A 23,346-nucleotide genomic window follows, 5' to 3' on the forward strand; every position below is an offset into this window, starting at 1 on the left:
CCTCAGCCCTCAGCTGTTGCAACTCTTGGGATTTCTCCCCCCACACAGCGAGCACGTTCCTGCAGTCCCCAGGAAAGCAGACCTTGTCAGAGAGCTGCCCAGCCCCTCCCAGAGCCTCCAAGCTCCAGAGAAGAGGTACTTGATCCCCCTTTTGTTTCCTAGTTTGCAAGTGCTTCCCTCCCCCTCCAGGTTTAGCAAAAGGCCCAGGCAGGAGCAAAAGGCATGAGCCCTGGGCACTCGTGAGTGTGCAAGTGAGCGCAGATAGCACGGGTTCATCTGCTGCTACCCCACCAAATGTGCTGCAGGTCAGGAGAGAGGAGAGGGCTCTTACTGCAGGGACCTCAGCTCAGCTGCAGGCTGCCCTGGAGAGGGGGGCAGCTGGTTGCACCCTGGCAGCGGGGGGCGGAGGGCCGGGCAGGATCCCTTAGCTGGCAGGGCACTGACGGCGTGGCTGGGGAGGGAGGCGGGACGAGGCTTTGGCCTGTCGGCCTCTACCGTACTGGGCTACCCCATCGTTCCTACAGTATCCCACAGAGACATGGACATGGTACCCAGCTCCCCACGGTCACGTAGGGGAGGTGGCCCCAGGCCTCGGTCGGGGCAGGATGACGCCGGTTCTGCAGGGCCGTAGGTCCCGGCTGAGCCAGGCAGGCTTGGTGCAAGCATGGGGGGAAAGGCAGTGCTGAGCTTACGCTCATTGTCTCCTGTATGGCAGCTGCAGCACGCTGGCCCTTCCCAGCTGGTGCCCTGGTCCTCCCAAGAGCAGGTGCAGCTATGGGAGGAAAAAGACAGAGCAGTTTTGAACCATCTCCATGCCATGTCAGCCAAGGCTCTGGCTTTGGGAAGCCTCCCAGGAGACATCCCCGCTGTGGTGAGACAGGGCAGAAGAAGCAGCAGAGCGGGGTGGCACAGCTGCTTCTTACCCCGACTGCCCCCCGGCCCCCATAGCACCAACCTGCCCCTGGGCAGGCATCTCAGCAGCGGGGTGCTCTTTGGGGAGAGGGGAGCAGCTGCGTTCCTCCAAAGCCCCCACCTCTTCCCGGGGCCTCTGCAGCACGATGGCCAGAGCCCTCTCTGGAACACCCCCCAAGGCTTCTCGCCCTCAGCAGAGACCCACCAGGACTTTGCAGCCGCACTTGGCCAGGGAGGCCTGGCGGGGAGAGGGCTGAGCTCCCCCGTGGCTCTGCCAGAGGCTGCCCAGACACACCTGCCCGGTGGTTGCTCCAAGAGCCTAGAAGTGGCTTGTGCTGGTGAGCAGCAGGAACTTCCCAGTCTCACTCACGGTGGGACCCAGAGCAGAAGGACCATGGGGTTTGGCCTGGGGGGTCGGAGAGGCTTTCAGCTGAGCCTCTTCCCCACTCAGAGCAGGGGAGCTTGGCTTCCCGAGCCCTGAGACCCACAGCGATGGCTTCCCCATCGGTCCCCCCAGCCCACTCTTTAGGCCCTGTGGGTCCCACCCACCAGGTCATGTCCCCAGGAGGAAGAAACCCTTGTACCTGTTCTCAAGGACCTGAGTGGCCCAGCTGCACAGTCAGATAGCAGCACAGGTTTAGGGAGGATCCTGAGCAGGGCCCTCTGCCTTCCCCCTGCCTGGGCAGGGCCAACCCTGCCGGCTGGGGGGTCCCCATGGGGTAAGGAGGGGGTGCTGGCTCTGGGTGACACCGGGCTGGGGCTGGGGCTGCATGGGGCTTTCCCTGGCTCAGCCCCTCTGGCTCCACATCGTCATGGGGAGCTCCGGCCACCAAAGTGGCCCTAGGCACGTGCCAGGGGCTGCTGCACACCTCCATCCTCAACAAGATGCACGAGCACCCAGGACACCACAACGGCTCCTTGTGGGACGAGCCGCCTTGCAGGGCCTTGCTGGGTCATGGCGAGAGCGAGCACCTCCAAGAGGATAAAGACGGAGCCCTGCCGTGAACTGTCGCCATGCCACGCGAGTGAAGAGAGTGGCAAGCCCCCGCTGTGGAGGCCCTGGCCAGAAGACAGGCCTTGGAAAGCCGCTTGGCAGATGTCCCCGCCACGGCTCCTCCACTGGCCACAGTCCTGCCACCTAGTCTGCTGCCTGTCCCTGTCCAGGCACCTGTGCCGCTGCAGACACCCTCGCCCAGTGTATTGGTGTATTGAGTGTCTGTGTTCAGGAGCTGAGAGCGGGCGGACTGCCAAGGGAGCCTCTGTGAGGAGAGGCCGTGGCCAGACAGGGGCAGTCCCATCTGCCTCCCGTGGACCCACCGCAGAACACAGCTGAGCCCATCCACACTGGACACGTGTTGTACTGACATGGCGGAGATGCCTGCGCTGAGGCATCTCTGGAGGGAGAGCACGGCTATGGCCAGACCACAAGCAATGCCGAAGACCAACCTTGGGCAATGACACTGGAGAAAAGCCTGAGGACCCTTCTTGAGGACGCCCGTCAGGGTGTGCGCCGGACCCCCGCAGGGAGGTGGGCACTGGTCCTGTGTGCTCCCTCCCCGTGGGGCAGGGGCAGGGCCAAGGTTATGCTCTGGAGCCAGGGGCAGCTGGTTGCACCCTGGGAGTGGTGGGAGTGGGGGGGGAGTGGGGGGCGGAGGGCTGGGCAGGGTCCCCCAGCAGGCAGGGCACTGATGGCTATGCCTGGGGAAGGGGGGTGGCATGAGGCTTTGGCCTCTGGGCCTCCACTGTACTTGGGTACCCCGTGGTTAATGGAGAGCTTCAAGGCTTTTCTCTGTCTCTCTCTGTGTGTTCCTGAGTGACTAGGCAAGAGGTTGGGAGGGAACACAGCTGGGACAGCCAACTCAAATTGACCAAAGCCCTGTTCCATGCCATATAACATCGCGCTCTGCAGTAAAGCCTGGGCCTTTGGTCTTTCCAAAGTAGCCATGACTACGTGTCAAGGGGCTGCTGTGCACCCTCATCCTTAATGAGACACACAAACACCTGAGACATACATATATGCATATATAGAAACGTATGTATATAATGGAGTGTACAAAATAGTATAAGTATATATTTTGTTTATACTTAGATACACTATTTTATATATATACACCTCTGTACATGTATGTGTATATATTTAGAAAGGTAAAGAACTTTTATGTGCGCATAACTGTAAAGCATAGTAATAAAATGGATAAAGCATTCTTTAATAATAGCTAATGAAATGAATAATTGAAGTTCAAATGTGAGTAGAAAGTAATTAAGGAAAAGTAAAAGGTAGCTTCAGGCCTCTGAACTTTAACAGGCATCGTAACAAGCCGTACGCGTCTGGGGTGGGGGGGCATCAAGAGAGCAGAGGGCCACAAATAGGTGAAGGGACACAAAGATGTTAGAACACACCTGAGGACTACAGATCCCTCCCAGGAGGCCACCAAGGCGCCTCTGGTGCAGTCCCATTATGTGCATTATCTGCCGGCCAGCCAGGGGGTCCCCATGGGGCAAGGAGGGGGCGCTGGCTCTGGGTGGCACCAGGCTGGGGCTGGGGCTGCATGGGGCTTTCCCTGGCTCAACCCCTCTGGCTCCACATTGTCATGGGGAGCTCTGGCCACCAAAGTGGCCATAGGCAGGTGCTGCACACCTCCATCCTCAACGAGATACACGAGCACCGAGAACACTGCATTGGTTCCTTCTGGGGTGGCCCATGGACGCCAGTGGCTCCTCTGGGATGAGCCATCTTTCAGGCCCTTGCCAGGTTGTGACAAGACATACCCCAGGGGCCAGTAGTGGCTCCAGTCCTGTTTAACATCTTCATTAGTGATCTGGATGATGGGGCAGAGCGTGCCCTCAGCAAGTTGGCTGATGACACAGAACTGGGAGAGTGGCTGATGCACCAGAGGTTGTGGTGCCCTCCAGAGGGACCTCAACAGGCAGGAGAAACTGGCTGACAGAAGCCTCATGGAGTTCATCAAGGAGCGAAGGGCGAAGTCCTGCACCTGAGGGGGGAACAACCACATGCACCAGTATGTGCTGATGTTCATGTTCAGCACCAAGTTGAACATAAGCCAGCAAAGTGCCCTTGTGGCAAAGGCGGTGGATGGTATCCTGCACTGTGATAGGAGTGCTGCCAGCAGGTCAAGGGAGGTGATCCTTGCCCTCTCCTCAGCACTGGTGAGGCCACACTTGGAGTGCTGTGTCCAGTTCAGGTCTCCCCAGTACAAGAGAGACATGGACATACTGGAGAGAGTCCAGCAAAGGGCTAGTAAGATGTTGAAGAGACTGGAGCATCTCTCCTATGGGGAAAGGCTGAAAGAGCTGGGAGGCTCAGGGAGGACTTTATCAATGTATATAAATTCCTACAGGGAGGGAGCAAGGAGGATTGATCCAGGCTCTTCTCAGTGGTGCCGAATGATGGGACAAGAGGCAATGGTGTCATGGTCCATCTGGAGCTCTCAAATTTACAAGGTCACCTACTCTGTAAACTAAACCTTTTATTATGAGCTCATTAGGAAAGAAAACAAACAAACACAACAAACAAGGGCTCAATTTGACCTGTAGCAGCTCAGCTACTGATGTTGGCTGTCTTTTCTCAAATTTCTTTCATAATGTCCCTCTGCTGGAGTTCAGGGGAGAATACCTAGTCTCTCACTACGTGCACAGAGCACAGATCAAGATTAGATCCTGTTTGAGGCCTTAAAAGTGCCAGTAATAGAAATAACAGTAGAAGACAAAACGACTCAACACTTCTGTAGTATTGTATTACTACGCTTGCTCAGCCACGGAATTTCAGTTTGCTGCTTCCTTGCTTCAGCTAGCTAACAAGAAAACAGAGTGGGCTAGTGTGGGACAGCATTCCCGTTTATTTAAAACAAACAAACAGACAAACTGCAGCAACTTTCTTCACAGGTCTTGTGGAAATTAGTGTATCACAGGGGATATGAATAGCTTGTGAACCCCTTATGGATTAACACCAATTATCTGATGTGGACTCTCACTGCTAAAAAGCCTGCACAAATATAGTATTGATCTTATTTCAAAGAAGACCTTTGTGAAACAGACAGAAGTTCTTGCTGAGTGACTACTATGATGTCCTGGTGACTATAGCCTTGAAATGCTCCTTACTACAATAATTAATGTGTGACTCAGCAGGTGACATGTGATTTAGGCTGCAGCCAATGTAAAGGACAGAAGGAAACATTAACAACACAGATATCTCATTTCAAATTTTTTTCTGTGCTTTCATCTACCACGGCAGCTTACAGAAAGGAAAAACTGGCTTCTTATGAGTCAGGTGTGATTCAGAGGCATATTTTACCTGCAATCCAGAACAAAACACAAAAAAATAAATGCAGATGTATGAAAAACATTTGTAGGTTTAAAAGCAGAATAAAGCACATAGCTGAATGCTAAAATACAGAAGTTGTCTCTTTAAAATTATCACAGCATGTTCACTCATGGACAAGTCCATCATTTGGGATACATGCTTACTGCAAGATTCAGTAATAATCCAAGTCTAACTATATGAAGTTGCTCATTTCACAACATGAAACTCTGCAGGAAGGTCTCTCTCATGCAATTTCCATAGCTACTAGTAAAGACAAAGTTTCTCTCTTGAGGACCATACTAGTCAAATTGTGATAGATATCGCTATACTGAATTTGGCAAGGGATGCAAAGAAAAAGAAGAATGGCTTTTACAGGTACATTGGCCAGAAAAGGAAGATTAAAGAAAAGGTACCTCCCCTGTGATAAATAAGACAGAAGAGCTGGTGACAACTGACATTGCGAAGGCTGAGGTACACAACAATTTTTTTGCCTCAGTTTTCAATGGTAATCTCTCTTCCCACATCTCTCAAGCCACTGAACTTTGAGGCAGGGACTGGCAGAATAAAGTCCCTCCCATTGTAGGAGATCAGGTTCAAGACCACTGGAGGAACATGAACATATACATGTCCATGGGACCCAATGAGATGCATCCCAGGGTTCTGAGGGAATTGGCTGATGTGGTTGCCAGGCCACTCTCCATCATGTCTGAAAAGTCATGGCAGTCAGGGAGAGTCTCCAGTGACTGGAGGAAAGGGAAACATGTCCATTTTTAAAAAGAGTAAAAAGGAGGACCTTGGGAACTACTGACCAGTCAGCCTCACCTCCATGCCCAGTAAGATCATGGAGCAGATTCTCCTGGAAGACATATTAAAACATATGGAAGACAGGGAGATGATTGGAAACAGCCAACATGGCTTCACCAAAGGCAAATCGTGCCTGACTAATCTAGGGGCCTTCTACAACAGAGTAACTGCATCAATGGACAAGGGAAAAGCTGTCATCTACCTGGACTTCTGTAAGGCCTTTGATATGGTCCCCCATAACATTCTTGCTGCTAAATTGGAGAGATATGTGCTTGTCAGATGGACTGTTAGATGGGTAAGGAACTGGCTGGTTGGCCTTCTCCAACAAATCAAAGTCAATGGCTCAATGTCAAAGTGGAAACCAGTAACAAGTGGTGTTCCACAAGGGTCCATATTGGGACCAACAATATTTAGTGTCTTCATCAATGACATAGACAGCGGGATCGAGTGCACCCTCCGCAAGTTTGCAGATGACACCAAGCTGAGTGGTGTGGTTGACACGCCTGAGGGATGGGATGCCATCCAGAGGGACCTGGACAGGCTTAAGAAGTGGGCCCATGTGAACCTCGTTAAGTTCAACAAGGCCAAGTGCAGGGTCCGGCACCTGGGTTGGGGCAACCCCTCGTATCAGTACAGACGGGGGATATGAATGAACTGAGAGCAGCCCTGCAGAGGAGGACTTGGGGATACTGGGGGATGAAAAACTGGACATGAGCTGGCAATGTGCACTTGCAGCCCAGAAAGCCAATAGCATCCTCAGCTGCATAAAAAGCAGCGTGGCCAGCAGGCTGAGGGAGGTGATTCTGCCCCCCTACTCCTCTCTGGTGAGACCCCACCTGGAGTACTCTGTCCAACTCAGGTGTTCCCAGTACAAGAAAGACAAGGACCTGATAGAGCCAGTCCAGACGAGGGCCACAAAAATGATCAGAGGGCTGGAACACCTCTCCTGTGAAGAAAAGCTGAGAGAGTTGGAGTTTTTTAGCCAGGAGAAGAGAAGGCTCTGGGGAGACCTTATTGCAGCCTTTAGAGTACTTAGAGGGGGCTTACAAGAAAGATGGAGAGAGACTTTTTACCAGAGCCTGTAGTGACAGGACAAGGGGCAACAGTTTCAAACTGAAAGAGAGTACGCTTAGACTGGACATAAGGAAGACATTTTTTACGATGAGGGTGGTGAGACACTGGAACAGGTTGTCCAGAGAAGTTGTGGATGCCCTGTCCCTGGAAGAGTTCAAGACCAGGCTGGATGTGGCCTTGAGCAACCTGATCTAGTGGAAGATGTCCCTGCCCATGGCAGGGGGTGTTGGACTGAATGACCTTTAAAGGTCCCTTCCAACCCAAACCATTCTATTATTCTATGAGACATAGCTTGCAGATTGGTTTATCAAAACCACACATGTTCCTTATGCACACTGATCAGAAAAGCTGAGTCAGCAAGGAGCTAACAAAAGGAGGTCTAATTCCTGCATAATTCCTATCAAGCATCCCTATCATGGTTAAAAAAAAAAAAGTCGTCTCTGGAAAACAACTTACTGAGGAAAAAAAAAGTGTTATTATTTGTAGGGAAAATGATCTGACCTTTTCTGTTCATGGCTGATGATACTAAACTGGAAGGTGCTGTTGACTCTCTTGAGGACAAGAGGCCTTGCAGAGGGATCTGGATAGACTGAAGCATTGGGAAATCATCGACAGCATCAAGTTTAACAAGAACAAATGCCGGATTCTGCACCTCGGACAGAGAAATGCCAGGCACAAGTCTAAATTGGGAGAGGAGTAGCTGGAGAGCAGGCTGCAGAACAGGATCTGGGGCACTGGCTGGCAGCAGGCTCCATATGAGCCCGCAGTGTGCCCTGGCAGCCGAGCGGGCAAACGGCATCGTGGGGTGCATCAGACGCAGCACAGCCAGCTGGGCAAGAGGTGATCATCCCGCTGTATTCAGCGTTGGTGCGGCCTCACCTGGAACACCGTGTGCAGTTCTGGGCCACACCATTTCAGAAGGATGTGAAGGTCCTTGAGTGTGTCCAGAGGAGGGCAACAAAGCTGGTGAGAGGGTGAAAAGGGGCTTCAGAGTGTAACTATAAAAGTTTAACTATTGTACAAAATGATTGAAGTAAGGAGTCTTGCAATCTCTCAGCGAAGGACAGTTCCTGATAAGAACAGCAACTTGTTTTGAAAACCAGCTGAAACCGACCCTGCAGTTTGGACAAGAGTCAAGGAGCAACCGAGTCTGCGCAAGAACAAGGGGTTACCAGCGGTGACGAAGAAGAGTCATCAGCCTTCATCCCCACGACCCCCTGCGACCACCACCAGGAGGCATCGCGCAAGCGCAGTAGGGAGGGGTTCATGGAAATGACCTCTGGGGGCTAATTTTAATATGAAGCGGGGACAGGTAATGCATATGTATAGGCGTATTGGGAAACCTTATGTATATGTAACACTTTGTCGTATAAATCCAGGACAAGCCACCACGTGTGCGCGCACGACTTTGGCGGGATGACCCCCCCCCGTGCTGCCCAGCGCTGAATAAACATACCTACTTTACAGCCTTACGGGTTGTGGAGTCTGTTTCCGCACGTCAAGGGCTGGGAGGCAAGTCCTGTGGGGAGCAGCTGAGGACTCTGGGCTTGTCTCATTTGGAGAAAAGGAGGCTGAGGGGCCACCTCACTGCTCTCTACAGGTTCCTGAGAAGGGAAGGTGGAGAGGGAGGTGCTGAGCTCTTCTCCCTGGTATCCAGTGATAGGATGCATGGAATGGTTCAGAGCTGCGCCAGGGGAGGTTTAGACTGGATGTTAGGAAGCATTTCTTTACCGAGAGGGTGGTCAAACCCTGCAACAGGCTTCCTAGAGAGGTGGCCGATGCCCCAAGCCTGTCGGTGTTTAAGAGGCATTTGGACAACACCCTTAACAACATGCTTTAACTGCTGGTCAGCCCTGAAGTGGTCAGGCAGTTGGGCTAGACGGCCACTGCAGGTCCCTTCCAACTGAAATAGTCAATTCTACTCTGTTCTATAAAACTTCTTTCCCTGCACACGTAAATGCAGCCTAGCAGTTGACACTGACACCCCTCTACTGCGACCCACGTTTCCCCTAAGGCACAGACCGACAGCTTCACTCGGTCTCTCCTCTAAGGACGGCCGGGCTCGGTTACAAAGCCGCACGGGCACTTCCCAGCTGCTGAACCTTCCGTTACACACACGCAGGTCGGGAGAGCGGACGCAGCGGCAGGGGCGGTCGTTAGCGCTCAGCTCTCGCCCCCAGCGCGGCTCCCAGCGCCGCCCCCAGCCGCTCCGCGGCGCGGCCGGGCCCGGGGCCCGGGGCCCGGGGCCACCCCGCCGCCGCCGCCGCGCCGCCCCGCCCCTTGCCCTTTGACCCCGCCGCCGTCCCAGCGCTTCCTGTTCCCAACCACGTGGGCGCGGCGGGGCGGCGGCAGCGGCATCGGCATGGCGGGCGGCGCGGCGGGCGAGGCGCAGTGCCTCAGCTACGCGGGCTGCAACTTCCTGCGGCAGCGGCTGGTGCTGTCCACGCTCAGCGGGCGGCCGCTGAAAATCCGCAAGATCCGCGCCAAGGAGGAGGACCCCGGCCTCCGCGGTGAGCGGGGGCACCGGCGGCCGCCGCCGGGCCAGGGGGGCAGGGGGGGCTGTGCCGGGGGCTTGCTGCCGGGCGGCGGCAGCCCCGCACCGGGAGGTGGGGCAGCCCCGGCCCCCTCCCGGCGGGTCCCACCCGGGCGGCGGGGGTGCAGGGGGTGCCGGCTGCGTGCCGGTGTCTCCCCGCGGAAGACCCCTCCCCGGGGCGCCCGGCACAGCCGGTGCGGCGGGGAGTCGCCGGCGCCGCCTCGGGCGCGGCCGGAGCACCAGGCTGTCGCCCTCCCGCCGCGGTTTGGTGGCAGCCGCGCCTCGCCGCGGGGTCACGCTTGTCCTGCTGCCGGGGCCCCCGGGGGCGGCCCGACGGGTGGGGCCGCCGGGCGCAGCCGCCGCCGGGGGCCCGGTCCGGCCCGGTCCCCCCGCAGGGCAGCGGGGCTCCCTCCGCTCCTGGCGTCCGGCGCCGCGGCGGGGGAGCGGGCGGGGGCGGCAGGCGCGGGCCCGCCCGCCCGGGAGGTTGTGCCTGAGCGGGGCGGGCGGCCCCGGGGACGGCTCGTGCCCCCGTGAAAGCGGGCTCTTCCGCCAGAACCGGCGGATTCGCGGGCTCTGCGGCCGTCGTTGGCTGCTGCGCGCCCAGCGTCGTGTTCTCCGTCTGCGTCTGGGAGCCCCGGTTCCCACAGTTTTAATGCTTTGATCTTTATCTGGGTTTTGCCCAAATAGTAGTAAAGGTGAACGACGTGAAATCCATTTATTTCTCGTTCCTGGCAACTTCGGACGCTGCGGACTTGTTAGAGGGAAACCCTGCTGAGGGAGTGCCCTCTCCGTTCCTGTACCAGACCTTTGGCACCCCAAAGCAAGCCGCCTCATTTAACCGGAGTGAGAAGAAAACAGGACAGAGACTGAGGAGGAAACATTATTGTGGCGTCCGGTTATTTTTTGGGCAAGGTGTGAAGTTCAGAACAGGGGTGGGACCAGCATAGACACTAGTCTGCCTCCTGAGGAGGCTTCAGTTTACAGCTAGAAATCCTCCTCCGCAAGTGTCAAAACATTCTCGTGTGTTTGACTTAACATTTATCGAGACCCAAAATATTTATTATTACCATGGGATGTTTGGTGGTGGTGAAGTTCGTAGGTTTTGCCATGTTTTTTTTTAAGAGGTGTTTGAGTTGCCTTTTTCGAGTATGGGTTAAAATGTAAACTGTGACTGTAACAGAAAAATATTAACAACAAACCCTGAGTTGTGTTGATGATTCAACATGCAGTTCTCTCTGCTTTTCATGGCTGGAGCACTTGCAATGAAAACTCTTTTACAGGTTTGTTCTCCAAGAGGGAAATGTGTATTCGCAATGATGCGCTCTTGCACTGGAAGAGATCCCAGTGCTGTCATATAAACCTTGAGTTTAGAAATCATCATAACAGAGAGCAGAACCAGCATTGTGTGACTGGGACATCAACCGTATTATGCAAATATTAATGAGCGGTAATTTCTGCAGATAGCTCTTTGGTTTAAATGTTTGTTGCATCCTAGAAGCTTATATAGAAAGAAAAATCTGATTACTGTTTAAGAAGTGACACGGGGTTATTGCTGAGGAAGTTCTGCAAGCTGCCAACTGTTAAGCAGGTGCTGTTGGTCCTTAAAACTACCTGGGTTTTGAAATCTGCACATGTTCACATGTTGTCTTTGGTATTGATTCTGTACCAGTTTGGCACACCTAAATACTGGAATACTAGCATGATCGTCCTTTTTATTTTTCTTATTTTGTTTTGTTAAATATGTATGCTTGTCCTTTCCCATGTCTCTGAGTGAGAGCCCACACAAACAAAAGAAAGTGAGGAATTAGTTCCACGCAAACTGCTGCAGTGTACACAGTAAGCAAGAAAAGAGGCGATGGGGAAGCTTGTGTTTCTCTACCCTTTATTATGTCAATGGCAGTTTGGGAAATGGAAAATTTGAAAGTCTGCACATAGCTAATTGTGTTTGTGGAACAGCTGTGCAGCAGCACCACTTCACATCTGAATATCCCCTTCTTTCAAACTTTTAAGACTTTCGCAGAGAATAATGGGAAGCTGTTGTTAGCTTGTCATGCTTGAATATACGGGGTCCTGTTTGCTAGGATTTGTATATTTTGCTTCATACTGAGCAAAATGTAAATTGTAAAAGGTTTTATGCTGGGCTTGAGTGATCCCTCAGGTCGCTGTGGTCAGAAGTGTCAACTTGGGTCACTCGCTGTGTGTTGGGGAGAGAAGTGTGGCTAGTCCAGCGGTCGCATCTGGGGGCATCTCAATTGATTTGAGATGCCTGTAAGCATGGAGGCTCGAATTAGCATCTCTGTTTTTGTAGTGAATCGCCTTTTCTCATGTGGTAGAATTATACCACAACAAGTTGGAGAGGGAAGGTAGCCCTATTGCCGTGAAAGGCAGGAAAGGGAAAATGTACAAGTGTGGTGTTGAAGTTTCCTATTTTTTCCAGGAGTAAATTTAAGGAACTTTAAAATTCTGTCTTTCTTCTACTCCCTAGATTTTGAAGCAAGTTTTATTCGCCTGATTGACAAAGTGACCAATGGCTCTCGGATTGAAATAAACCAAACAGGTGAGATCTGTTTTCTCCTCTTCCTCTGTTCTGCTCTTCCGGGCTCTATCAGTCGCTGCAGTGAAATCAAAGTTGTAGCTTGACAGAGGTAGGTGTTCAGATATCACTGACTGAGAAGAAATAACCAAGCTGAGAAGTTTTGTAGTAATAGATCGCATGCAAGAAGATCAGCGCTCCACCATAATGCAGAGAGTTAAGGAAACCGTGTTGCTCGAGAATTAAAATTAGTATTTTGTTTGATATGCAGGATTTTGTAGTGGGGGAAGGTCCCTCTGAACAAGAAGGGATTTTTGTAGAAAGCAAGGTTTGTCTTCTACAAAGGCAGACTTCTGAGTGAAACTGCTTGCCTAGTCATGCTCAGAAAAGGGGTTGGTTTGAGTGAGAAGCATCCTACATAAAAAATCTCATCTGGTTCTTCTCCTTTTTTTTTTTTTTTTTTTTTTTTTTTTTTTTTTTTTTTTTTTAAAAAGGATTATGGTTGGTCAGTAAAGCAGGTGAACTACCGTCAGATATGTTGAGACAGTTATGTCCTGATGGTCTGGTGAAGATTTAGCTGCTGTGGAGGATAATAATTACTTGTATCAGCTTTTTGGGGATTGCTAAGAGACCGTCAATTTTTGGGGAGAAGGGGAAAGCAGGAGGAATGATGTGCCAAGACAGACAGACACTCATGTGACTTGGCCCATTTATTAACTGCAGACATAAGAATAGCTTGCCGGAAATGCTACCACATTTCATAAGTTCTTCTGTCTCGAATTTGCCTGTATACGTCGTTGGAAAGTGTCTTTATGCTGTAGTAATGGCCAGCGTGCTGGCAGTGCTCTCATTTGATTTGCTTCCCTGGCATCTTCCCCAGGTACTACCTTGTATTATCAGCCTGGTCTTCTGTACGGAGGCTCGTTGGAACATGACTGCAGCCCCAGTCGTAGTATTGGCTACTATTTGGAAAGTCTGCTCTGCTTGGCACCTTTCATGAAACATCCATTGAAGATTGTCCTGAGGGGAGTAACAAATGATCAAGTAGATCCTTCAGTAAGTAATAAAATTTAAGTACCAGAGGAGATTTTTTTTTTTTCCCTTAAAAAAAAAAAAACAAAAAACCTATTAGGAAGAAGTGTCTAAAACATGTTACATTTTTATCATGCCTCACATCCAGAAGTATCTGGTGTTACTGCATCTGCCAGCAAACTCTCTGAATTAAACAAGTATCTGCTAAACTGTTCCCTTTCTGCATCACACTCCAAGTTGCAGTTCGTAATCTACCTTTTGACTTCGAGTTCTGTTCTGCTTCTGTCTTCTTCTCTGGAAACTCCCTTTAAATGCGATGTGAGGCCCTGCCTCTGGTTTGCTTCTCCTGTTCTCTTAAAAATTAGATGGGTTGTTTCTCCTACCCCACACATGTATTTACTGTAAAAAGAGGAAATTGTCTTTAAAATTTGAGTGTAACAAGGAAGGAATCTTTCTGTTCTGTTGGATGCTGGACATAGTTATACCAATGCTGCTGTGAAGCCTTCTTTCTGTTAGAAACAGAAGTTGCATGCCAATTATGAAATTACAGTAGCAAAAATATGTAATAAATGTGATTCTTCAGAAAGATGCTAGAAGGTATGGTATGGTAGATCAAATGACTATGAAATGCTTGTCTTGATTTCTATTAGTGCTTATTTACAGTCCTTTGTTTTAACAGTGTTGTTACAAAAATGAGCTATGGATAACATGGGATTAAAACACTGAAGTAATGGTTAGTGGTTATGCTATTTTTTTTTCCCAAGCATAATGGCTTTTGGAGAACAGCATTGCTGTTTACCTTTTGAATGGTGATTAGAGACGGCCTGTTTTCCTCTGAGTAGGTTAAGGAAACATTGTCATCTGAAAACTTAACCAGTTTAAATGAATACAAATACTATGAAGTATAATTGCACATATTAGACAAGCCTCTGAGTGAGTCCTGGTGGTATTTATGGCTTGTCAACTGTGCTTTTCTTGTCATTTAAAAAACTTGTTCTCTCACCTGTGACTCCGTGGGACACCCACATGAGTCAAAGGATGATTGAAGTGGCTTATACACAGCACTGTCAAAAAAAAAAGAAGGAAAAGGAAGAAAAAAAAAACAACAGTAAAATGGGAAGCATGTTTTGCTAACCTTTCAGTTGCCATGATGAAAAGTACCTAATTAAAATGGTAAGTAGTAAGACTCAAAGAAGTCTCTTTTGGTTGACTGTGTCTTTTTAATCACAATGGAGAAATTCTTGAAGAATTGGGAGACGAAGAGCAGTCCAATCTTAATGTTCCTTTCAAGTAAGTTTGGACACTCATCTAAGCAACTGAGTCTTGATTCTGGAAATTATCCCTTTTCAGGCATCAGCCATGTGAGCCAACACAGATTAAACAATGTTAGCTGAAATGGGTGCAAGAATTTGAGCCAGTTAGTCTGTGCTGGAAGGGAGCTTGTGCTGGCCAAAGCTCAGACACAGACAGGTGTTGGCATATATCAGCTGAATCACAGTACCTGACACTAAGCGTAAATAAAATGCAGATGTGCATGCTAAGGAGTTACAGCTTAAGTTCATTGTGCTGTAGAAGCATAACTAGTTACTGTGAGTCAGCTCGTGTGTAGTAACTTTTTAAGTGGCAGTAACTGAATGCCAATTCCTAAAACTGGTTTAAACCTGGCGTATGTCTGTTTAACTTGCCTGAGTAAACATTAAACCTGGTGCACACCAATAAACTACTTTAAGGAATTTTACAAGATGTTTTGTATAGCATATAGCTCTGCAGGGTGCTGAGACTAGAAGCACAAGCTTAAGTGCTACCCTAAGTCATTTATGTGCTTAAGTAAATGGAAATTTGGTTTTAATTGATTTGGGCTTTTATTTTTCAGTAGGCAGAAGGTTTTTAGAAACTGGGTGAACATTTATTACCTATGCTTTCCAAAAAAATGGACGCTTAAATTTGTCTACCCACCTGTATACTTTCCGGCTTTCCAGGGAGAACAGGGAAAGGAAAACCAGTGTAAATATATTGTGGGTAGTTTAAAATGGGCAAGGAGTCTTCCCTGCTGCTCTTCATTTAAGAACCTCTCCATTTTAACTTAGTAGGTACAATAGGCAAGGCATCAGTTCATCTGCTTTGGAGAATTTTTATTGTTTTTGTCTGTAAAGGCACGTGTTTACAAAACATGATATCCCTTTTATTTTGGAGCTAGATGAACTCTGCGGGATGTGTCCTTGCATGAGTGTGTTCAACATCTGTCATACGCAGATAAATGTACAAATTCACATGTGTGTGTGAAAATATATATGTACATACACACATACGATCCTGTAGCACCCCCTTTGTGTGTGAAAGGAGAAGGTAGCCCTGCCCATCCTCCCTTCATATCTTCTGCTTTCAGCCACACAGTCCTGCGTACTCCCAATACCCCAGACACTTTCAGAGCTTTGCCTAAGCCAGTTCAACTAACTGGCTAAATGGCGGAGAGCTGTACCCCTGCATTTTCTCATGGGGGCCTCCACGAGGTAAGTAGCACGAATGTGCGTGCAGCCGGAGAAGCAGGACCTATCTCTCATGGCAGCAGTGATCAGGTAGGCCGACCCACTGGGCTGTCTGAAATCTACTCTCAGCACTGAGCTCTCAGTTTTTACACAGCCTCAAAAATATCTATTGGATGTGATTGCTGCGTTGTGGGTTTGAGGTTGCTGTTTGCCAGAGACCGCCTTGTCAGGAGGACAAAAGGGAACATGGCGGATCTCCTGCTGTGGGGAGAGTGGAAGTGGTCAAGGCGAGAGGAAGGGCATTTCTGAAGGATGGCTTCGGTGAGGCACAGGTCAGGCTGAGTCCCTGCAGTATAAATAGTGTGTGTTTATGTTAGCATTTTTTTATATACATTAATAGCCCTCCAGCAGGGTGCAGTGGAAAGCTCTTTGACAGCTGGTGCCATTCTGAAAAAGTACTGTGGCCACTGACATACAGGGTAACGTACACTTGCTCCAGGTTGGACTGTGGTGGTAACAGTGTGTGAGTGACACCTCCTCAGTGAGTGCGAGGGATACTGCTTTGCTCGCGCTTGTTGGGAAGAGACGTGGCTTTGGAATACCAGCCTGAACCGTTCGCTGGCAGCCTACGTTTGCATTACGTTTTCCTGCACGACCGCTGGTGAGACCTGACCATGGATAACTTGTGGGACCAGCCATGTCGGACTGGCGTATAGAGTTGAGGTAGTTTCAAGTTTCTCTGTAAAGAGAGTATGTATGTGGGGGGTGTCTTTATAAAGTGTCTTTTTGAAGGGAATGGAGGTGGCACACAAATGATAGCCCTTATTTTCCTTTCATTCTTTACATGTTGTTATTCTGACAGATACGTAGTGCTGCAGTAACCTGGTTTTAGAATAATTGTTCTTAATGTTTGGGTTTGCAAGTGTTGGAAGTTTTTTACAGCTATGCCGTGGGACTTTCAGCTGAAGTGACACTAATGCTGGCATGAGACTAACATATGAACTTTTGACTTGGGAGCAATAATTTTCAATGCTAATCAAAATCCAGCAGTTGTCTGTAATCCGAGGAAAACAAGAAGCTTTTCCTACTGACTTGTCTTTTTTTTTTTTTTTTTTTTTTTTTTTTTTTAAAAAAACTTGCTAGACTCTGGTTTTGCTCTTCCTCCCCACCCTGAGTCTAGGTCCTCCTCCCCAAAACATAATGCTGTATGTATGGGAGGGATAAATGTTCTTAAGTGCAGTGCTAATGGCTCCGCAGGCCACTGATGCTTGCCTCTTTCCTAGGTAGCCATGTGCTGTAGGGTCTGTGTCTGGTTTTTTGCAGCCTTGTACTTGCTAAGGGATTCTGCAAACCACTAGAAGTTATATTTTTTTTTTTTTTAATTGTTGTAGATTTCTTGAAAGGAAAAAGGTTTGTGTTTACACTGGTTTGTGAACGAGCAATGTCTATGGGACTTAGCAAGTTACTGGCATTTGTGGTGAGGTATGCCCTCGGTTGTACGATGCATTTGCTGTGGTACAAGGATAATTTTATGGCTGAGTATAGGCAAGTGACAAGAAACATGGTTTTACGTCTCAGTTCTGCTACAGTCTCGTGATTTCCAGTGAAGTACTTAACCTCTCCTGCCTGAACTCCCACTTGTCTGCTAAGCAGAACAGCCTTTTCCACTTCTTCAAATCCTGCTGATTACCTTCTCTATCTAGGCTGCAAATCTGGAACAGACAGTCTCTTCCTCTGTGTCTCTGGTACCTGATAAGTATCATGCCTGGAGTTTGTCTGAGGACTAAAAACTATGACAAGTCTTGAAAGTTTTGGAAACAGAAAAAACAGACTCAAAATTGATCCAGCTTCCTAATGCTGGCACAACATGCGTTCTCCAGAGATACAGACTTCAGTCCAAAATTGCAAAAGTGGAAATGGAGGAGGGGAAGGGAGTTCCTAGCCTACACAGTGAAGCTTTTCTTTTTTTTTACGGGTATATTTTGTTTCCTAAGAAAGAGGGAGAAATGTTGTGTAACTTTAATATGAACCAGATCAGCTTGTTGGAACTTCGACTAGTGCTATTCATGTGTGTCTGTGTGTGTGCACATGCATGTTAGTAAAGGTTTTTGCTCTAAAAGTCAAATTTGTGTGATTAATGAATACTACTGAGGGGCCGAATTAAGGTAGCTTGGCTGTAAAATATGTAAAATATGTAAATATAAAAGAATAATCATTGGCTTTGGTTTTTTTTTTAATGAAGACGTTCAGATATTGATACTGCTATTAAAAACAACACCAAATGCCTCTCTGTAAGAAAGGGAGTATGTTGGCCAGCAGGATTTGAAGAATGAGAACTGCAGCATATGCTTGTATCTACTCAGGTAGCTCTAACAGGTTATTCACAGCTTTGTAGATGAGGTATCTGATACTACTTTGTCAGTGGCTTGCACTCTGCAAAGCAGAGAGAATGAAACTCAGGAATTGTGGATTCTGGCTGAAGGCATGGGGAGGAGGATGCTGTTTTTCTGCCTCCTCAACTGCTGTCCACCACATGCCTGTTTCCTTCACCTGAATTTAGTTCTTCTTTCGTCCTGCTGTCCTGGTCCTGTCTCTCCCAAGCTGCTTGTCTTGTTTAACTCCCTGTGCTGTTGCACTGCTAAATCATTTTTGTCACCTTCTGCAATGCTACTAAAGTTTCAGCAGAGGGAAGAAGATGGCAGTGACTGTTGTCTTAGGTGAGCAGTTAGGAGGAGCAACGGCAAGGAAAGTCCTGCTCAGACCTGGATCTGGTGAGCATCTGGCTCAGAGGAAGTACATGGATGACACGTCACCCACTTCAAATTCTTCTAAGTATTTCAACAGAAGTTACCTAGAAGCTTCTGTTTCTCAGGAACAGATGAAAAGAAGTTCTCGACAAAAGGATGAGTTTCTTCCTGCCAAATCAAGGGCCTGCTCCAAAATGCGAAGGTTCTTGCAATCATCGTTTATTTAGCTGTAGGAATTTTCTAGCAATGACAAAAGAATATAATTTTTTCAATATCTGTGTTCAGAGAAACAAGTGAGCTGTTTTAGCTGAACTATAACAGAAGTAAAAATCAGGCTGAGGAAGAAATCCAGAATAGGAAATTCCATATGCCAGTAATTTGTTCTAGCAAATTTTTTGCGTAATGAGATACTGTGGTAGTCTAAGAGTAGACGAAGCTCTGTGCTGTGTTCCCATGTCTTCCCATAGAATACTTAGCATGGAAAAGCCTTGTCTTTGTTAGGCATCTCAGGAGGGAATGATTTTTAAATTACTGGCTTCTGTGACTTCCAATAAAAAGTCTGCTTTTTTAATTCTGTCTTCTATAGGTTGATGTCCTTAAGGCAACAGCTCTACCCCTACTGAAGAAGTTTGGAATTGATGGTGAAAGTCTGGAAATCAAGGTAAGACAATTTATTCCTTTTTTTTCCTAGCACATGTTGAACCGATACTTTTGCACTTTGCTTGCAGGACCATATGCTTGCTGCTGGTATCTGTCTCTAGCAGACATCTAGTTGAAGCTACACGCATTTCTAAAATTGCCTCTTGTTCTTGGCATGTTTTAAATGGCATACCAGGCATGCAGTGATTGAAGATGTGGTAGAAGAGAGACGCAAAGGCTGTAGGTAGAGAGGGTGAGGAGAAGGCAGTGACTTTTCTTGGTCTCCAAGATCTTTACAAGCTAAGAAACCCTTTTGCTTTCTTGTTCCTCTTCAGTTCATTTAATTTCTTTTTCCTTCCACTTGCTCTTCCTGCCCTGTGCTTAGGGCTAGTGAGTAACAGTAGAATATTTTGCCTCCTTTACTGGTAGAGGAGCTGGATCTGTGTTTGGATGATTGAGGTTTGCTTCTGGTTTGGAAAACACAGGAAAGACACTTAAAGGCTACAGTCTTCACAGGCCCAGTAAATCTGGATGTAGAACAGATTTATTTATTTTTTTTTTTTTTTTTTTTTTTTTTTTAGGTTGGAGAAAGAAACTATAGCCTTTCAAAGTTAAGAATGCTCATTTAAAATGTGTCAAGGCCCTATAGCTGCACTACTAGTCTTTGCTTGCTCTGCCAAGCCTCCCCCCCCCCCCCCGCCCCGGGTGTCTCCCCCCACCCGGCCCACGGCCCAGGACCCCTTGTCATTCCCCTAGGACTGTCAGCCCCTGCTCCAGTGACCCCACAGCGGGGCCGGTCTCCAGCTCCCCACAGCCCTGCCCTGCCTGGCCACGGGCCCCCTGAGCCAGACCCACCCACAGGCCCATGTCCCATCCCCATCCTTGTGGACGTTGGCTGGGGCAGTGAGACAGGCTTGGGTTGGCCAGGCCTGTTTGTGGGAATGAGTTCATTCTGGTCCCCTGTATACATACTTAAGCATCAAACACTTCTAGACTTTCTTCAGCAGTGGGGTACGGATTTGCTGTTAGAGACCAGTCTTAAGCCAAGGTTGCCTTCCTGCTAAAGGTGGTGGTTTTTTGTTTGGTTGGTTTTGTTTTGTTTTCCCTTGAGAAGCCATGCCCTACGTACTTGAGAGAGGGGAGGAAAAAATAAATCAATTTTTGCTTATAGGTTTGGTGCAAAATCCATTTCTGCCTTTAGGATGTCTTTTTCTCACCCGTGTTCACATAATAACCCTACTGATAACGTTTTATTATATGTGAAAAAAAAAGCTGTCATTTTTGAGTGTGTAAGTACATTCTTTGTGCTCTTTACTAACCTGCTTTTTTCGTCCATTATTGTTTCTAGATCAACCGGAGAGGAATGCCTCCTAAAGGCGGTGGAGAGATACTGTTTACTTGCCCAGTGAGAAAGGTCTTGCAGCCTGTTCAGTTCACAGACCCTGGCAAAATCAAGCGCATCAGAGGAACTGCGTATCCTTTTTTTTTTTTTTCTTCCTTTAAATGAATTTGCCTTAAAAAAATAAGTCTCCCAACTTGAAGTCGCAGAAGTGCACCTGTGTTGCTGAGCATGTATCCAGATAACACGGGGTGACATTACACAGAGGGATCACACAACTAGATTTCAGGACTGTGTCTCAACACCGCTGTGTTCAGAACATTGCTGTTCAAAAAGCATCAGTAGACAAGTAAATAAATTTAAAACTGAACAGCAGTATTTAAAATCTTTTCAATAGCAAGAAAAAGTTAAAATACCTTCTATCACATAATGTAGCAGCACTAAAAGGAATCTTATTTTGTGTGTAAATCCAGTGGTAACAAATGTAGTTTTGTTATGCATTAAATAGGTGGCATCTTGGCTGTTAATGAGTCTAGCAGAATGTTGGATGGGAGATTAAATTTTGATTCAGTTTACACCTCACTGCACACATGTGAACTGAGCTTTTTGTTGTGTTATGTTTGAGTTTGTTAGAGTTATAATATAACAGTTGTTATGTTAGTTAGCTCTTCATCTTTAGTAGTACCATTGGAGATAGAAGTGGAGGAGGTTTTACTTCTGCACAAAGTTAAGGGCACAAAATGTTGTGGAGTACTCCCTTTTGCAAACAGAACTGCACATCTAGTTAATGTTTTGTTTGGTGTTTTTTCTTTATTTTTCTCTGGTGGTTTTTATATGGTATCTGTCATGAATCTGCTGTCACCGTAGGAAGAAGGCAGAAATCCCTTATAGGCAAGGTATACTGAAGGTTGTTCTTCATGAGCTCCTGCTCTCTCTTGAGCATTGGCCAACTTGTAGTTTGATTTGTGGTTATGAGAGTCCCAAACATGATCTGGCTTTGATTACTCAAAAGGAAAGCAGGAATGGGGGCAGGTTTCCTGCCAGAGGTGCAGAGTTGCAGCCTGTTCCTCCTTTTACTTTATGGCATACCATCATACTTGTGTGTGAGAACAGCACGCCTTGACCTCTCTTTCCAGCTGCGGCATTTGGATGTGTGCAGCATTGCCAAGTGAGAGCAATTTTACTGGGTGCACATGCTGTAGAATAACAAAGGAGGCAGCTCAGTGTGCTTTTGGTGGTGGTTGTCATGGTCTTTCCATGAAGAAAGTAATTTCCTTATGCCCCCGTCCACCTCCATAGTAAGTAGTTCAATCCTCTGTTTTTGTGTGAAGGAGGAAGCAAGGATCATGGCTTTAGTGCCGTCTTTCTAAGTTGACATGAATACACAGTGCCATTCTGGGCCACTTTGGCTAGATTTGGTCAATGTATGTGAACTACAGGTTTTTGAACTTCCACTTTCTTTTAGGTTTTCCTGGGCTTTTTCTCAGGGATAAAGGTTTGCCTTTAGTAAGCCTGGTGAGAGGCAGACTGATTTTAGTTTGGCCATTAAGTGTTCTTCAAGCCAGTAGAAAACAAAACATCTGGAAAGATAAGTGCTTTGGTCTTTTGTATGTGTGTTTTTGTCCCTTCAAGATTGAGCAGTTCTGCTTCCTCACAGCTGGGGAGCTTGTGTTGTAGCAACCTTTTGCAGTAATCCAAAATACTGAGTGCACCAACTGTGCAGAACGATCAGTTTTCTGATTGTTATCTACTGGTTTTGCCCTTAAGGTCTTTAAAGCTTTTGGTTTACCTACTCCACAAGAGCATGTGATAGAAATTTGTAGAAAAGGAAATTCCCTTCTGCCAGCTGGGAGGTTTGAGAGTGTGTTTCTCTGCATTGCTATATGCATGTACCTGCAGATGGGTGGTTAAATGTGCAGAGCATGAGTCTGCATTATAGTTGGGATGGAATCTGGAGCACAGTGTGCTTTGTACATTTGAAGATCTGTCAGGAATGTCACTGAAGCAGCACCTGAGTAAAAGGTCACAAAGGCAGTTCATCTCTTGTGTACTGTGAGGAGGTGGGTTGGGGTGAGCAGGAAGGTGGTAATTTCTTCTTCCGTGGAACCGTTATCTTCAGATGCTGAGTGACTAGAGAACCAGTGAACTTGATAGCTTTACAGCACTGCAAAATATTTGGAGAGAGCAACGATTTTTTTTTTTTTTTTTTAGCCTTTTAAAATTAATTTTTTTCTTTTGTTAAAACATTTGTCTTTAATTTCACCTACCCAATTTCTTCCTGATAGAAATAGAAAGAGAAGATTTCTTGCTGCTAATTCAGAGGAACTTCACCCATCACCATCTTTTAATAGTAAGTGAGGAGCAGAGCACACAGGGCTTCCTCCATCATAAGAAAGCACAGGATGACAGAACAGCAATTTAAAATTATTGAAGGGCATTTTTAAGATAGATGTTTACCTAGTCATAATAAGCTGTTCTTCTGCACGTGCTCTGTGTTCCTCACTTCAAGGTATATCAGTGAAAAGACTGTATAAAGCACTTATGCACATGTGCTTCTCTAAGTACAGGAAAATGGACCAGTGCTCATGAATGGATATATAGGACAAACCCACATTTTCCGAAATGATGCATTGGGACCTCCTGGCCACTTTTGTCAGTCTCTGGTTTAAATTTCTTTTGTGACCACAATGAATTCCTTAACTTGGAAATGTAGATACTCTGTCAGAGTGTCACCACAGATGGCAAACAGAATGGTGGAATCTGCAAGGAGCATCCTGAATAAATTCCTCCCAGACATTTATATCTACACGGATCATATGAAGGGGGTCAGCTCTGGAAAGTGAGTATCCAGTATTCACAGGGAACAGAAATGTAATCCTGCATTTGTTCATCTGCTAGGGTATTCTGATCTGTAATTTTATTGAGT

General features: G+C 47.6%; 1 protein-coding gene across 1 annotated transcript in view; it reads left to right on the forward strand.

The window, feature by feature from the left end:
- Positions 1 to 9,460: 9,460 nt before the first annotated feature.
- The window catches only part of RCL1 (RNA terminal phosphate cyclase like 1), a 29,301-nt gene continuing 15,415 nt past the window's right edge, over positions 9,461 to 23,346 (forward strand). Inside the window, exons 1-6 of the mRNA XM_082336601.1 lie at positions 9,461 to 9,621; positions 12,130 to 12,201; positions 13,058 to 13,233; positions 19,029 to 19,103; positions 20,430 to 20,554; positions 23,134 to 23,259. Of these exons, the coding sequence (XP_082192727.1) occupies positions 9,474 to 9,621; positions 12,130 to 12,201; positions 13,058 to 13,233; positions 19,029 to 19,103; positions 20,430 to 20,554; positions 23,134 to 23,259 (722 nt within the window). The 5' untranslated portion in view covers positions 9,461 to 9,473. The remainder of the gene's footprint in view (positions 9,622 to 12,129; positions 12,202 to 13,057; positions 13,234 to 19,028; positions 19,104 to 20,429; positions 20,555 to 23,133; positions 23,260 to 23,346) is intronic.

This window comes from Platalea leucorodia (genome assembly GCF_965183815.1).
Source record: "Platalea leucorodia genome assembly, chromosome: Z".
In the NCBI taxonomy this organism is placed as follows: Eukaryota; Metazoa; Chordata; class Aves; order Pelecaniformes; family Threskiornithidae; genus Platalea; species Platalea leucorodia.